This window comes from Macaca fascicularis, chromosome 6, assembly GCF_037993035.2.
Source record: "Macaca fascicularis isolate 582-1 chromosome 6, T2T-MFA8v1.1".
Taxonomy (NCBI): Eukaryota; Metazoa; Chordata; class Mammalia; order Primates; family Cercopithecidae; genus Macaca; species Macaca fascicularis.
The window spans coordinates 141389840-141405193 of record NC_088380.1 but is presented as its reverse complement, the minus strand read 5'-3'; the positions used below and the strand labels follow the sequence as shown (position 1 = coordinate 141405193).

The window sequence follows — 15354 nt, the reverse complement described above, 5'->3', positions numbered from 1 at the left end:
TGTACTTCAGCCTGGGTGTCTGAAAGAGACTGTATCTCTAAATAAATTTTAAAATGAGCCATCTTTAATATCTAATTTTTAAAAAAAACCAAAGGGATCAATAATGTTTAAATTTAAGTATTAGTCTTTTAGTAGAACTATTTGTCTGATGCATTTTTTATTTCTAGCTGTATTCTGATTTATCTTTGTTTCTCGCACAGGCTGGAGTGCAGTGGCGCAATCTTGGCTCACTGCAACCTCTGTCTCCTGGGTTCAAGCAATTCTGTGTCTCAGCCTCCCAAGTAGCTGGGATTACAGGCAAGTGCCACCATGCTCAGCTAATTTTTGTATTTTTAGTAGGGATGGGGTTTCACCATCTTGGTCAGGCTGGTCTCGAACTCCTGACCTCGTGATCCACCCGCCTTGGCCTCCCAAAGTGCTGCGATTACAAGGGGGAGCCACTGCGCCTGGCCAGACACCAGGAGTTTGAGACCAGCCTGGGCAACATAGGTGACCCCATCTCTACAAAAATTAAAAAATCAGGCTGGGCATGGTGGCATGTACCTGTAATCCCAACTACTAGGGAAGCTGAGGTGGGAAGGCAGGAGGACTGCTTGGGCCCAAAAGGTTAAGGCTGCTGTGAGCTATGATCACACCACTGAACTCCAGCCTGGGTGACAGAGTGAGACCCTGTCTTTTAAAAAAGAAAAAAAAAAAGCAAAATTCTAAGAAAAACACAAAATCTACAGTCATGAAAAAGGTTTACCATTTACCACTTAAGTGCTTGAAAAGTACCATACTAAAAAACAAAGTAGTAAACACAGTTGGTTTTAAAGTAATGACTTTATTAATAAATATACATCCATATGATGATGTAGATACAAATCATGAACACTACTCCATTCCCATACACATAATTGCACACGAGTAGCTCAAGTTCATGGACATAAAAACATACACAGTATCTATTCAGACTTTTTACAGCAGAGGACAGCGTGCTTATTATCAGTTAATTGGTAATTATTTTCTCCAAAATTACCTGTGGAAAAAAGAAATTCTGAAAACTTAAAGAATCAAAGTGATCTGATTACTTTAAATCACACACTTGATTTACTATAGCATTAAATTTTCCAAAAATTAAATACATTATATGTGAGAGCACAGATTTATATATTTTGCGGGGGGGGGGGAGGAAAGATTCAGATACATCCTAGAGTTTAACAGCATACAGTTAAGCTATAATAAAAACAAAAATAGAATAGCATCAAAATTTTTTATGTCCAAGGAAAAAAATGTTTTGAAAAACTGTTTGAATTCTTTATATTACTATAAAGGGACCATAAAATTTTACTGCATATAGAGACAATGACTGACAGAGTAGCAGTTATCAATATCCCCTGAATTGTTCTTTTAAAGCTTCTTAGAATATAAAGGAGAAATTTACTTTTTTTCTTTAGCTCACACACTGTGGTTATTTTTACACTGAAAGGGTCAACTTTAACCTAATAAATGGACCCAAATATATATTTTTTTCTCCTTAACTCAAAGAAACTCTATTCTTAGTTCATGAAAATAGACATGTAAATTCACACAAACATCAGTTTGGAATCAATATTACTTTGACAGATGTTTCTTTTAAAAAGCAAATAAAAAATATAAAGAATTTTTAGTCTAATTAAAACACTGATTTTTTTAAATGTCCCTAAATATTAAAAATTAAACCAGATACTACTCATTTTCTTCCAGTATATTGTGCCAATATATTTTTTTAATATCCAGTGCAAAACTCTAAAAGATAGTATCAAAATCATCCTAAATATTAGTTATGCAAGGTTACATGTGTCAAAAAGAATGAAAATTTCATCTATTAGCTCCTTATTTGCTAATATAATAAATAAGGCATGTTAAAGTACTTTTTAAAGAAAAAAGTAATGCAAACTTACTTGAATTGCAGATCATTTTCTGACCAACAGTTTAAATATAGAATAATGAAACGTATTTTGTGAAGAACAGAGTCACACAGTATAAAATTAGCAATTTACTGTTCAAGAAACAATCATACAGTGGGGGAGAAAAGGCCAGTTTTCCCCAACTGATTATATTAAAGTATAGGCAACTGTTTAACATGCTATTTCAGTGTTTATCGTAACAAGAGACAGTGTTAGAAAAGATGCACAATGTAGTCTTTAGTTTATATAGCAGTAAAAATATTTTAAATTTTTAAGACTTCATTCATGTTATCACTTAGATGTCTTTCTCTTCAGCACGGCACCAGTAAACTGTTCACAGGGAGAAAGGTAAGTGGAATCAGGAGATGCTCACCAGTGCATAGATATAATACTCCAGGTAACCGCTCAGATGAACAGTAAATTCAGCTTTCTAAATGATGTTATCCATTTACAACTGTAGCCATTTGCCCCTCCCTGTTGTTGTTTTTTTTCCTGGGACATAGCTCCTGATAATAAACACTGTTATGAACATGCCTCCTTTAGTTGATCTCACCATTTCATAAACATGTATACAAAATTCATTATACAATAATACACCTGTTTTATCTTCTGACACACAGCACAGCACCAGTAAGTAGATGTGCTGAAGGGTAGAGGAAGAGGAATGAATGTAGGAAAGGCAGGGGAGAAAGGGAAGGGCATGTATAACAAAATAAGGAAGGAAAATAAACTGAAAGGGAAATAAATTGTCAAATGGACTTACATAAAACACAACAATCAAATCTTTGACAATGGTGTGCATTATTCTATGGTAGAACATTAAACACTTTCTTAGAAACTGGCTTGAAAAAGATTCTAAGCAGCCGACTGCTGAACATCATCTTGAGAAACAGCTAAATGACAGACACATGTGGAGAGTAGGTAACGAACATATGAATGAAGAGGCAAGCATTTGTGTGTGTCAGAAGTTATACTGTTCTGAGTAAATTATTAAAAATCTTGTATTTTAAGCTTCTGCAAGAAGAAGCTCTTGTAGCAATTTAGCTGCCAGAATGTTATAACTGATTACGTAGCCATCCAACATCGTTCTCTATGGTTTGTGCAAAGCTAATATTGTTGAGGTCACTGTCTTAGATGCCAGTGCACATAGTCCCCACATACAATGCAACACCTCTTACTGTAAAGAGCAGCATAAAGTCCAGCTCATTGTGTCAGGCATCACTGGAACACCTGAAGGCTTGCTGCTTTTTTCCTGATAAAAAAGGTACGAAACATGACATCCATTTGCAATCAGAGTTTGCATTAACTGAGAGCAAGCCCAAAAAACACAACATGTGCCCTTTTAAAATTTTAATTATTTTAAAAGTTTTTGGGTCCTGCAATTCTACATTTTAATCTCAAAGGCATTTAAAATCCCAAATATGAACATTGTAACTTTAAAGTTCAGTGGAATTTTTTCAAGTCTGAAGTTTATAATATTTTATTTAGAACAAACTCAAAATAAATAAAATGTGTAACAAGAAATACTACTATCAGAAAGGAAAAAAGAAAGATTTCCCTCTGTCCCTACTATACATATCTACCTAATGCTTTTTCTTCCTTTCTATCTTGCTTCTAAAGCAAACATCACTGGGGGAAAAAATCTTTTGGATGAAATGGTCTCACTGGAGCCACAATAAGATTTTTAATTAAACTAACCAACATATTTTTTACATGTTTCATGCATAGATGGATTCCTATGTTTCTTAATATTTGGGTTCTGATGGTCAGGAAACTGCATTCTGTTTATACCAGTTTTACAGTCTACCATTCAATTTATGTCCTTTGGTAGATATAAACCTGAAAACACAGTAAGTGCTAATGCAATGGGACAATTTCTGAGAAAAACTAAAAATGTTCCAAATAAATGAGCAACATTAAAAAATGGTTTTATTTATTTATTTATTTATTTATTTATTTGAGACGGAGTCTCTGTCACCCAGGCTGGAGGGCAGTGGCGCAATCTCGGCTCACTGCAACCTCTGCCTCCTGGGTTTGAGGATTTTCCTGCCTCAGCCTCCCGAGTAGCTTGGATTACAGGCATCCGCCACCACATCTGGCTAATTTTTGCATTTTTAGTAGAGATGGGATTTCACCATGTTGGCCAGGCTGGTCTTGAACTGCTGACCTCAAGTGATCCGCCCGCCTCAGCCTCCCAGAGTGCTGGGTGTGAACCACCACGTCCGGCCAATAAATGTTTTTAAACATGACACTTTAAAACTTTCTATATGAAAGGCAAAATATAGTGACTATAGCTACATGCAAACCTAGAGAATGTTTCTTTTTCTATTATATGAAATATGCTATCCTCAGAATGCACTATATTTCACCAAAAATGTAATGTGCAGTTTTTATAAAAGTTTAAATTTTCTGTAAATATGAATTGCTTGTAGTGTTTGGTATATATGCTCTTAGGCAATTAAAAAATACACAACCTATCACTGCTCAAAGGCAAACACTAAAGAATTATTTCAGGAATAATGGTTAAATCAATTAATGCCATGTAGATCAATAAATTACAAGCTGCTTAAACCTAGAACATTAAAAATAAGTTTTTTAACATTTGAAGTGGATGTAAATGCCAAAGCATACAAATATCTGTGTCCCGTCTTGTGAAAATAAATGTTACAAAAACTCACACAGCCATTACCTCAAGTAATCCTGATTCATTAGTTTGCTTTTTTGCTCCACCAGTTAAAAATACATTAGTATATTTATTATATTGTAGGCTTACTTCACAAACTAATAGGTATAATGGTTTCAGTTGTTTATCACATAAAGCATCTATTTAGAACAGCCCCAAAATAGTAATGAAACATGAGACATGACCATAACGCTAAAGGAAAAGCAAAAATGATTTAGTTAGGTATTACACTTGAACCTATGTACAAATACAATGCCACTGCTCATGCCCTGAGTGCATCTGTCAGCATATGGCAGTTTTTGAGCAAAAGCAGGAAAAAAACCAAACAGGAAAACAAATTTGGAAAGCCCAGGCCATAAAATTATGTATATCAAAATAAAACCAAGAAGCTTTGGGATTATTCACAATCTTCCTTCTAAACCTGGCCCTCTTTTCCTGCCTCATTCACTCATTGGGTGGTTTGACTTCACTGCTAGTTTCCTCTACCCCGTGAACTGCTCTGCCATGCATCATAGGGTAAGGAAAAGCAGCAGTGCCACAGCCATAACCAAGATCGGCAAGACGGGATAGAGCTTTAATGCTACCTGGAGGTCTCCCTGGGCTGACTTTGTATCCCGCAGCTTTAGTTGTCCCCAAAGGTCTGCCTGGACTTGTCTTAAATCCAGCTGCTTTGGTGGTTCCCAGGGGTCTGCCTGTGCTGGTCCGGTATCCTGCTGATTTGGTGGTTCCCGAAGGCCGGCCACGCTTACCAGATCGGTTGAGATTCTTCTTTTTCTTTAGTTCGTCTTTTATTTCTATGCTTCTGCCACTTGTAGTCTGCAAGTGTGTTTCATTTAATGGGTCTTGCCTCTGACAAACCATTGGTTTGTGGTTGACTGTGTGGCTGTATTTGCTTTGCTGGGAGGAATATATGTCAAACTGATCAGCAGCTCTCATGGCATCTTCATTGAGGCAGGAAGGCTTGCCAGGCCCACAGAAAGCTGGATTACTGCTGGCAACAGGATGCATCATTTTCTACCAAAAATAAAAGACAAATATATATAAATACACATACACAAATACATATCTGTATGCAGCATTCAGTGAGAAAACAGTCTGTCTCCCAACAATTATGCAGGCTACCTAAAATTAGGCTGACAGGCAGGACTCCAGACCACCTATAAACAAACACACATCAGCAGATTCAAGGATACTTGTTCTTCTCAATTTAATCATGGAACAAACATCATACAAGATAACTCTATTATAATACTGATTTCATAGCTATAATGTTCTCCCGTTAGGAACTGGAAAAGTGTGTAAGTCAAAAACAAATGTTCTATTCTGTGGGCTTTTCTCTTCTAGATTACTAAACCTCAAAAGAATAACAGTAAAGCCAAGAATTCTTATTAACACAATTCTTTATTTCAGTTTGCCTGATGTTCTTGGAATGCCTCCTGTTGGCCTTTTATTGTATTTCTCACATGTATACTACTGGCCTGACAACAGTTTCCACAAGATGGACACTCCATCGTTATTTTATTATTTATACAGAACCCTGAGTATATGTTACACTTCACAGAAGACAGAATGTGCCAAGCAATGAACACAATCTCTACTGCTTCTTGGCCTTTTGGCTAAGATCAAGTGTAAAGAATACAATCTCTTGGCCCAAGGTACTGACTCTCTTCAAATATCCTCCAGCCCAATAGAAGGCAGTACCAATACAAAAGGTAAAAAAAGATTTCCATTAGCTAAAATGAGTGAACATTATACAAATCCTTACGACTTATACTACAAAAATACGGATAACAACCATAATACAATACCTCCTTTTTAAAAAAAAATTTTTTTTGAGATGGAGTCTCACTCCATCGCCCAGGCTGGAGTCCAGTGGCACAATCTCAGCTCACTGCAACCTCCGCCTCCTGGGTTCAAGCGATTCTCCTGCCTCGGCCTCCTGAGTAACTGGGACTACAGGCGCCTGCCACCACATTTGGCTAATTTTTATACTTTTAGTAGAGACGGGGTTTCACCATATTGGTCAGGCTGGTCTCGAACTCCTGACCTTGTGATCTGCCTGCCTCAGCCTTCCACAGTGTTGGGATTACAGGTGTGAGCCACGGCGCCCAGCCAATACCTCCTATTTTTAAGGTATATTTATCAAGACAAAAAGTTCAATGTACAACGTTGCTTTCTCCCTTGATCATAAATATAGTGTCAATCATCTTCCCTTACACAAGCCCTGTGACTTATTAAAAAACAGTCCAGCCAGGCATGGTGGCATCAGCTATTAGGGAGGCTGAGGTGGGAGGATCACTTGAGCCCAGGAGTTTGAATCCAGCCTGGGCAACACAGCAAGATTCCTGCTCTTGAAATAGAAAAAAAAAAAAAAAAAAAAAAAAAAAAAAAGGTCCAAAGTCTCTATATTGTCTGTAAGGATATCCCTGTGATTTTTTTTTTTTTATATATATATAAAGGACTTATTAAAACCACTACCACAACAAACCAGCTCTAAATAGCCATATCATTTAGACAGAGGAAATGGCAGGTTTTTTGTTTTTTTTTTTAAGATGGAGTTTCACACTTTGTTGCCCAGGCTGGAGTGCAATGGCATGATCTTGGCTCACCACAACCTCCGCCTCCTGGGTTCAAGCGATTCTCCTGCCTCAGCCTCCCGGGTAGCTGGGATTACAGGTATGCGCCACCACGCCTGGCTAATTTTGTATTTTTATTATGTATTTTCATTTTATTTTTTATTTATTTTTTCTTTTGAGACAGAGTCTCGCTCTGTCACCCAGGCTGGAGTGCAGTGGTGTGATCTCAGCTCACTGCAAGCTCCACCTCCCGGGTTCACGCCATTCTCCTGCCTCAGTCTCCCAAGTAGCTGGGACTACAGGTGCCCGCCACCACGCCCGTCTAATAGTTTGTATTTTTAGTAGAGATAGGGTTTCACCACGTTAGCCAGGATGGTCTCGATCTCCTGACCTCGTGATCTGCCTGCGTTGGCCTCCCAGAGTGCTGGGATTACAGGCGGGAGCCACTGTGCCCAGCCTGTATATTTAATAGAGACGAGGTTTCTCCATGTTGGTCAGGCTGGTCTTGAACTCCCAATTTCCGGTGATCGGCCTGCCTTGGCCTCCCAAAGTGCTGGGATTACAGGCATGAGCCACCGCGCCTGGCCAGAAATGAGAGTTTTACAGAGACTACAGTATTATGTTGTGATGAGGAAAGAGAGATAAAGATATGGGTTCCAATTTGGATTTAGAAAAAGTCACTAATATATATTAAGGTCTAGCCCCAAGTTGTTAGGAGATATTTGTGTGCACCCTTCATACATGTGAAAGTGCACCAAAACTTCAGTTATGAAAACAGTTACTCCCAGAGGCTACAAACAGGTAATAAGGTTAGCCAAAACCACTGTAAACTTACTTTAGTTTGTAAAGGCAAAAGGAAATGAGCATGAAGTCACAGAATCAAATTCTGTTAAATTATGAAACATTTGCTGAAAATCAACAGATACAGAGCAACTGGCAAGCTGGCTTAAAGTCTCAATTTGATGGAAAAACATCTACAGTGAGAAGCCACTTGTTTATGGCAAAAGCTTTTTAGACTTGAGAACATAAAACAAGACTGGGCTAAACACAAATATTAAGTGGAATACTTTTTTCACTCACTCCCCACAGATACAAGAACTAGATTATTGGCCGGGCACGGTAGCTCACGCCTGTGATCCCAGCACTTTGGGAGGCTGACGCAGGTGGATCACAAAGTCAGGAGATCAAGACCATCCTGGCTAACACAGTGAAACACAGTCTCTACTAAAAATACAAAAAATTAGCTGGGCGTGTTGGCACGTGCCTGCAGTCCCAGCTACTCAGGAGGCTGAAGCAGGAGAACTGGTTGAACCCAGAGGCAGAGGCTGCAGTGAGCCGAGATCGTGCCACTGTACTCCAGCCTGGGTGACAGAGCAAGACTCTGTCTCAAAAAACAAAAACAAAAAGAACTAGATTATTAATTATCATTTCTCTAGCTCAAATTCTAATTTCAGATGGGAAAAAAGACTCTCAAGATGAGTTCCAAATATAGTATTGGCTGAAAGTTAGCAATTTTTTAGCATTTTGTTATGTGCCAGATAATAAGCTTGGTTCTTTGCACATTATCTGATTTAATCCTCAGTACAAGCCTATAAGGAACATACAATATTAGCTCTATTTTACAGACTTTAAGCATTCTGCCAGGGTCACACATTAGGAAATGGTTAAGCCAAATATGACTTTTGATAATTCAACTTCAGAACCAACAATTTACTGTGTAGCATACCAAGGTTTTTCAATAGCAGCACTGTTATTTGGGTCAGATAATTTTGTGTGGTTTGTCCACTGCATTGTACAATGCTTAGCAGCATTCCTGGCCTCTACCCACTAGATGTCAGTAGCAACACCTCTCTCCCTTCCCCTAAATATGTGACAACCAAAAATTTCTCCAGACATTGCCAAACATTCCCTGGGTGGGGGGGTTGGGGAGGGGTGGGGAATCCACTCTTCACCATGAAATCGCTCGATTATACTAAAATGAAAACACAGACTCAACTTAAAATATTCTCACTTAAGTTTTTATTCACCTTTTTAGCATCTTCCTCACCAAATATCCACAAATTCTTTCTGACTGCAAAGTCAAAGATATTTGGTTTCCAAATGGAAGAAAAGCAAATGCCAGAGTTAGTAAAGACAACCAGGACAGCCACGATGGCTCACGCCTACAATCCCAGGACTGTGAGAGGCCGAGGCAGGCAGATCACCTAAGGTCAGGAGTTCGAGACCAGCCTGGCCAAAACGGTAAAACCCTGTCTCTACTAAAAATACAAAAATTTACAAAAATTTTTGGGAAAATTTTTTGGGGAAAAAAAAAAAGTTATGTGACTTACCAGGAGGGTAACAAATACATATATATATATAGATAGATAGATAGATATTTATGTATGTATAAAATATGTACATATATGAATATTCATAATCTATCAGCACTCAGGATATACAGTCTCAGCTTACATTATGTTAGGCTTTAGAGGCAAAATGCCACTATCCTTGACTCAGATATCAATCCACACTGAAAAAAACACACCATTAAAAAATTAGACGTGCGGCTGGGCATGGAGGCTCATGCCTCTAATCCCAGAACTTTGGGAGGCTGAGGCAGGCAGATCACCTGAGGTCAGGAGTTCGAGACTAGCTTGGCCAAAATGGTAAAACCCTGTCTCTACTAAAAATACAAAAAAAATTTGCCTGGCATAGTGGTGCACACCTGTAATCCCAGCTACTCAGGAGGCTGAGGCAGGAGAATCACTCAAACCCAGGAGGTGGAGGTTGCAATGAGCCAAGACTGCACCATTGCACTTCAGCCTGGGAGACAAGAGCGAAACTCCAACCCCCCCCAAAAAAAAGAAAGACATGCAATTTTTAAAAAGCAAGTATCTTGGCCAGGTGTAGTGGTTCATGCCTGTAATCCCAGAACTTTGGGAAGCCAAGGCGAGTGAATCAACTGAGGTTGGGAGTTCGAGACCAGCCTGACCAACATGGAGAAACCCCGTCTCTACTAAAAATAAAAAAAATGTAGCCTGGCATGGTGGTACATGCCTGTAATCCCAGCTACTCAGGACACTGAGGCAGGAGAATCGCTTGAACCTGGGAGGCAGAGGTTGCAGTGAGCTGAGATCATGACATTGCACTCCAGCCTGGGCAACAAGAGCAAACTCCATCTCAAAGAAAACAAAAAACAAAAAACAAGCATCTCCATTTCTCCATTCCTTTAATATTCTCCAGCATTTATGCCTTTACTTTGTATTATGTAAATTTAGTTCTGACATAACTCATGTTTATTGAGGGCCAACTCCATGCAAAACACTATTCTAAGCACAAATCGGTAAGAGTAAAGCTATTTATTCCAATGGAAAGATAATGAGACACTAACTTGGCCAGGTGTGGTAGCTCACAGCTGTACTCCCAGAACTTTGGGAGGCTGAGGTGAGTGGATCACTTGAGGTCAGGAGTTTGAGACCAGTGTGACCAACAGGGAGAAACCCCGTCACTGCCAAAAATACAAAACTTAGCTGGGCATGGAGGCATGCACTTGTAATCCCAGCTACTCGGGAGGCTGAAGCAGCAGAATTGCTTGAACCCGGGAGGCAGAGGTTGCAGTGAGCCGAGATCACACCACTGCATTCCAGGCTGGGTGACAGAGTGAGACTGCCTTAAAAAAAAAAAAAAAAAAAAAAGACCCTGACCTAACATTTCTGAAGTGTAGGGCTTCTGTATGTTCTATATATTCCTTCCCTGCTACTGCCAAGAAATCAGAACAGTATTCTACTTAATAATTCATAAACAAGCCGGACAAGGAATATGAGAATTACTCATGTAAATAATTAACTTTAAAAACACAAACAGAACTAAAACCAATCCTTTCCTATTTTCAGACTTCAACTTTATTAAGTTGGGAATCAGCACTATTAAATGCTTGTGTGCATAACCATCACTATATGTTTACATGCAGGATACTTGTGTTTATATAAAAAGTATTTGCATAATGTGAGCTTAACCCTGAACTCCATAATGCCTTCCTCCTCCCACTTCAGGGCTATTGTTAAAACACTCTTTTTTTTCTTTTTTTTTTTCCTGAGACGGAGTTTCCCTCTTGTTGCCCAGGCTGGAGTGCAATGGTGCAATCTTGGCTCACCGCAACCTCTGTCTCCCAGGTTCAGGTGATTCTCCTGCCTCAGCTTCCTGAGTAGCTGGGATTACAGGCACATGCCACCACGCCCAGCTAATTTTTTTATTTTTAGTAGAGACAGGGGTTTCACCATGTTGGCCAGGCTGCTCTGGAACTCCTGACCTCAGGTGATCTGCCTGCCTCCGCCTCTCAAAGTGTTGGGATTGCAGGCATGAGGCACCACTCCCGGTGTTTTTTTTTTTTTGAGACGGAGTTTTGCTCTTGTCCAGGCTGGAGTGCAATGGCATGATCTTGGCTCACTGCAACAACCTCCACCTCCTGGGTTCAAGCAATTCTCCTGCCTCAGCCTCCAGAGTATCTGGGATTACAGGTACGTACCATCATGCCACATTAATTTTCGTGTTTTTTTTTTTTTTTTTTTTTTTTTTTTTTTTTAGAATAAACAAGGTTTCACAATGTTGGCCAGGCTGGTCTCGAACTCCAGCTCAGGTGATTCACCTGCCTTGGCCTCCCAAAGTGCTGGGATTACAGGCGTGAGCCACCGTGTCAGGCCAAAAGACTCTGATTGAACATATGCAAGCGACATTTCTTTTTTGAGACGGAGTCTCGCTCTGTCGCCCAGGCTGGAGAGCAGTGGCATGATCTTGGTTCATTGCAAGGTATGCCTCCCGGGTTCTCACCATTCTCCTCCCTCAGCCTCCTGAGTAGCTGGGACTACAGGCACCAGCCACCATGCCCGGCTAATTTTTTGTATTTCAGTAGAGATGGGGTTTCACCGTGTTACCCAGATGGTCTCGATCTCCTGACCTCGTGATCCACCTGCCTCAGCCTCCCAAAGTGCTGGGATTATAGGCGAGAGCCACCGCGCCCGGTCCCAAGCCACATTTCTTAAGAGTCAGAATGGTCCAGCGCGGTGGCTCAGGCCTGTTATCCCAGAACTTTTGGAAGCCAAGGTGGGCAGCTCAGTTGAGGTCGGGAGTTCCAGACTAGCCTGGCCTGGATAACACAGCGAAACCCTATCTCTACTAAAAATCCAAAAAATTAGTCAGGCACGGTGGCTCCAGCTACTCAGGAGGCTGAGGCAGGAGAATCGCTTGAACCCAAAGGCGGAGGTTGCAGTGAGCTGACTTTGTGCCACTGCACTCCAGCCTAGGAAACAGATTCCATCTCAGAAAAAAAAAAAAAAAAATGAATACTATATTTCTAGACGGTGTGGACTGAATAGAAGCCAAGAGTTATAGAACAGGCTGTGTAGACTATCAAAGATTAATGATCATCTTTTTAAATAGTTACTGAGGCTGGGAGCAGTGGCTCACGCCTGTAATCCCAACACTTTGGGAGGTCGAGGCGGGCGGATCACGAGGTTAGGAGTTCGAGACCAGCCTGGTCAACATGGTGAAACGCCGTCTCTACCAAACATACAAAAACTAGCTGGGCGTGGTGGCGCACATCTATAATCCCAGCTACTAGGGAGGCTGAGGCAGGAGAATTGCTTGAACCCGGGAGGCAGAGGCTGCAGTGAGCCGAGATCGCGCCACTGTACTCCAGCCTGGGGGACAGAGTGAAACTCCGTTTCAAAAAACAAAACAAACAAAACAACCAATAAATAGTTCACTGAGTCAGGAGCGGTGGCTCAAGCCTGTAATCCCAGCACTTTGGGAGGCCGAGACGGGCGGATCACGAAGTCAGGAGATCGAGACCATCCTGGCTAACACGGTGAAGCCCCGTCTCTACTAAAAAATACAAAAAACTAGCCGGGCGAGGTGGCGGGTGCCTGTAGTCCCAGCTACTCGGGAGGCTGAGGCAGGAGAACGGCATGAACCCGGTAGGCGGAGCTTGCAGTGAGCTGAGATCCAGTCACTGCACTCCAGCCTGGGCGACAGAGCGAGACTCCGTCTCAAAAAAAAAAAAAAAAAAAAAAAAGTTCACTGAATGTACAAGAGTCAACTAAGAGCTTCTATATATCTGGACTGTGACTAAATTCGAATACTCAAAGCATAAGCTAAAACTTGCCATCGTTGAAGTTGTTTTATTGTGTTTAACTCCTAAAGTTTAAGCCCTAAAATGAGCCCTTCTTTATAGAACAATTCCTTTCTCTTCTCTTGAATGTGGCAGTCACTACTGCCAACATAAAGAACTGTAACTATTTTTAGTAACTTCACAAAGCATCCCTGAGGCTTTCTAAACATGGAGAAAGCGTCAAGAAACCCAAGTTCTGTTCTCCAAAGATCACAGATCACGTAACTCTCAGAGATTTATTTCAGGTCCGTATAATCATATATGTTTCATAATTCTAAATGAAGATTTGCAACTCACCTCAATTACTCACAAAGTCCATTCAGCAGAGGCCAATAGCCACGCACCCTGCCCCACCACGGGAAGTTTTTATAATAGGACTGCACATAAATAACGGCCTCCTTTGTCTTCTTCCTATCCTTAACTGGGCCCCACAGTGCACAAATAAGGACTCCCCTTATTTTGACACGAGGCGTTTAGAATGTATTACCTGTTCTGTGCTGAAAGCGACTATTAACGTACTGGCAATAACAAGTTTGCAGAAGATGCACGCCACCCTAGAGAAAGGGTTGCGTACCCTCTAAAAAGCAAAATTCCTAAGCCGCTGTCCGTCCACTCGGGAGTTCCGCAAGCGTAGAAGTCCACGGGCACTCCATCGCGACGCCGATCTGGAGCCGGCAGACTTTCATTTAAAGGCGGAGAGCGGACTGCGGATTCCGACCTCTCAAAGAAAAGAAATGGGGCCCCCTCCCCCGCCGCAGGAGGAATGTCCCCCCGTAATGGCTCCACACCGGGGAAGAGCAGGCTACGTCCGGGACCCCTCCTCTCACTCCTGGCTACGCTAGGGCCCCTTGGCAGGAGGCCTCTTCTCCCCGGCCAGCTAGGCGCCAGTTCTCGCCGCCGCCCGACTCCACTCTCGGCCGGCTGACCAGCCCGCGCGCGCCCACCTACCTCAGCCGCTCGTAGACCGGCCCCTCCGCGCGTCTAGGGGCTTCCCAGCGGCTGGGAACCTCGCGCTGGCGCCGCTCCCTCCCCAGCCCGCCGCCTCTGCACGGTGCGGAGAACGGGCCAAGGCGGAGGGGCAGGCAGCGAGGGCGGCGGCGAGGCAGACGCTGGCTCCCAGCACCCGCCGCGGCCGCCGCGCACAGTCCTGCCCCGGACGCAGTACGAAGAAGCCGCTACCACCCTGTAGTGTTAGAGGCGGCGTGCGCGACCTCGCGAGGGCCGCGCACGCACACGCACACTCTCATCGCGAGACCCGATCTCCCGCCGCCGACCTGCACGCAAGCTTTGGGAGGGAGCCAGGCTGGCAGGCTGCGCTTGCGCGTCGTGGCCTTAGGCCTGGGCTGTTGGTGGTCCGGCGTCGACCGTCCCCAGTGGCTGAGGTTGAGAGACCTACCAAATGGGGAACTAGTAACTTCCTTACTTGTATTGGTTTTCACCACAATTCTGAGATGCTGGAACTCCTGCTGACCCCATTTCTTAGATACAGGACCTAATAAATGAAAATCAGGGGAGTTGGGACTCTTCATGCCCAGGATCATGTGATAATGAAAAGCCTTATTTTATGGGCCATCCTGATGATCCACGCGGATTACAGGCGTTAGCCACGACGCCCCACGGAATTGTCATATTCATTATTCCATAACCACAGGAAAGGATGGAACAACAAACTACCGCTATTAGTTTTTCTTGTGAGATATCTGACATATCAGTCACCTCACACAAACCCACTTCGAAGGGATTCATTTTCTTCCTCCTTCCTCCTGTGAATTTCCAGATGTCAGAATTGAGAGGATCCAGAATTAGGGCAGCTACTGAAAGGGAGACACTTTATTAAGCAATGGGAAGAGGCTAGAGGAGGATGCTTGCTCTTTTCCCCCATGTAATGAAGGCTATTTGAAGATGGACAATTCATAGTACTGAGTTCTACCGTAAGCACAGCCCTGGGCCAGGTACTGCCTTGCCAGTAGGAAAGAAAGGAGGAGCAACAACTTTTCTGGACAAACACAAGCCAGGACA

At 42.2% G+C, this 15354-nt stretch overlaps 1 protein-coding gene across 3 annotated transcripts; it reads right to left on the bottom strand.

The window, feature by feature from the left end:
• Positions 1-803: 803 nt before the first annotated feature.
• C6H5orf24 (chromosome 6 C5orf24 homolog) lies at positions 804-14500 on the bottom strand. 3 transcript variants are annotated; one of them, XM_005557809.4, is made up of 3 exons: positions 14284-14500; positions 5196-5625; positions 804-3180 (listed from the first exon to the last, which is right to left on the bottom strand). In XM_005557809.4, exons 2-3 carry the CDS (start codon positions 5620-5622, stop codon positions 3140-3142), a joined length of 468 nt encoding a protein of 155 aa, XP_005557866.1. In that variant the 5' UTR covers positions 5623-5625; positions 14284-14500; the 3' UTR covers positions 804-3139. The 3 variants fall into 3 exon arrangements, with proteins under 3 accessions (XP_005557866.1, XP_045250179.1, XP_005557863.1); XM_045394244.3 differs by having other exon boundaries at positions 804-5625; positions 13633-14500; XM_005557806.4 differs by having other exon boundaries at positions 804-5625.
• Between the last annotated feature and the right edge of the window lie 854 nt (positions 14501-15354).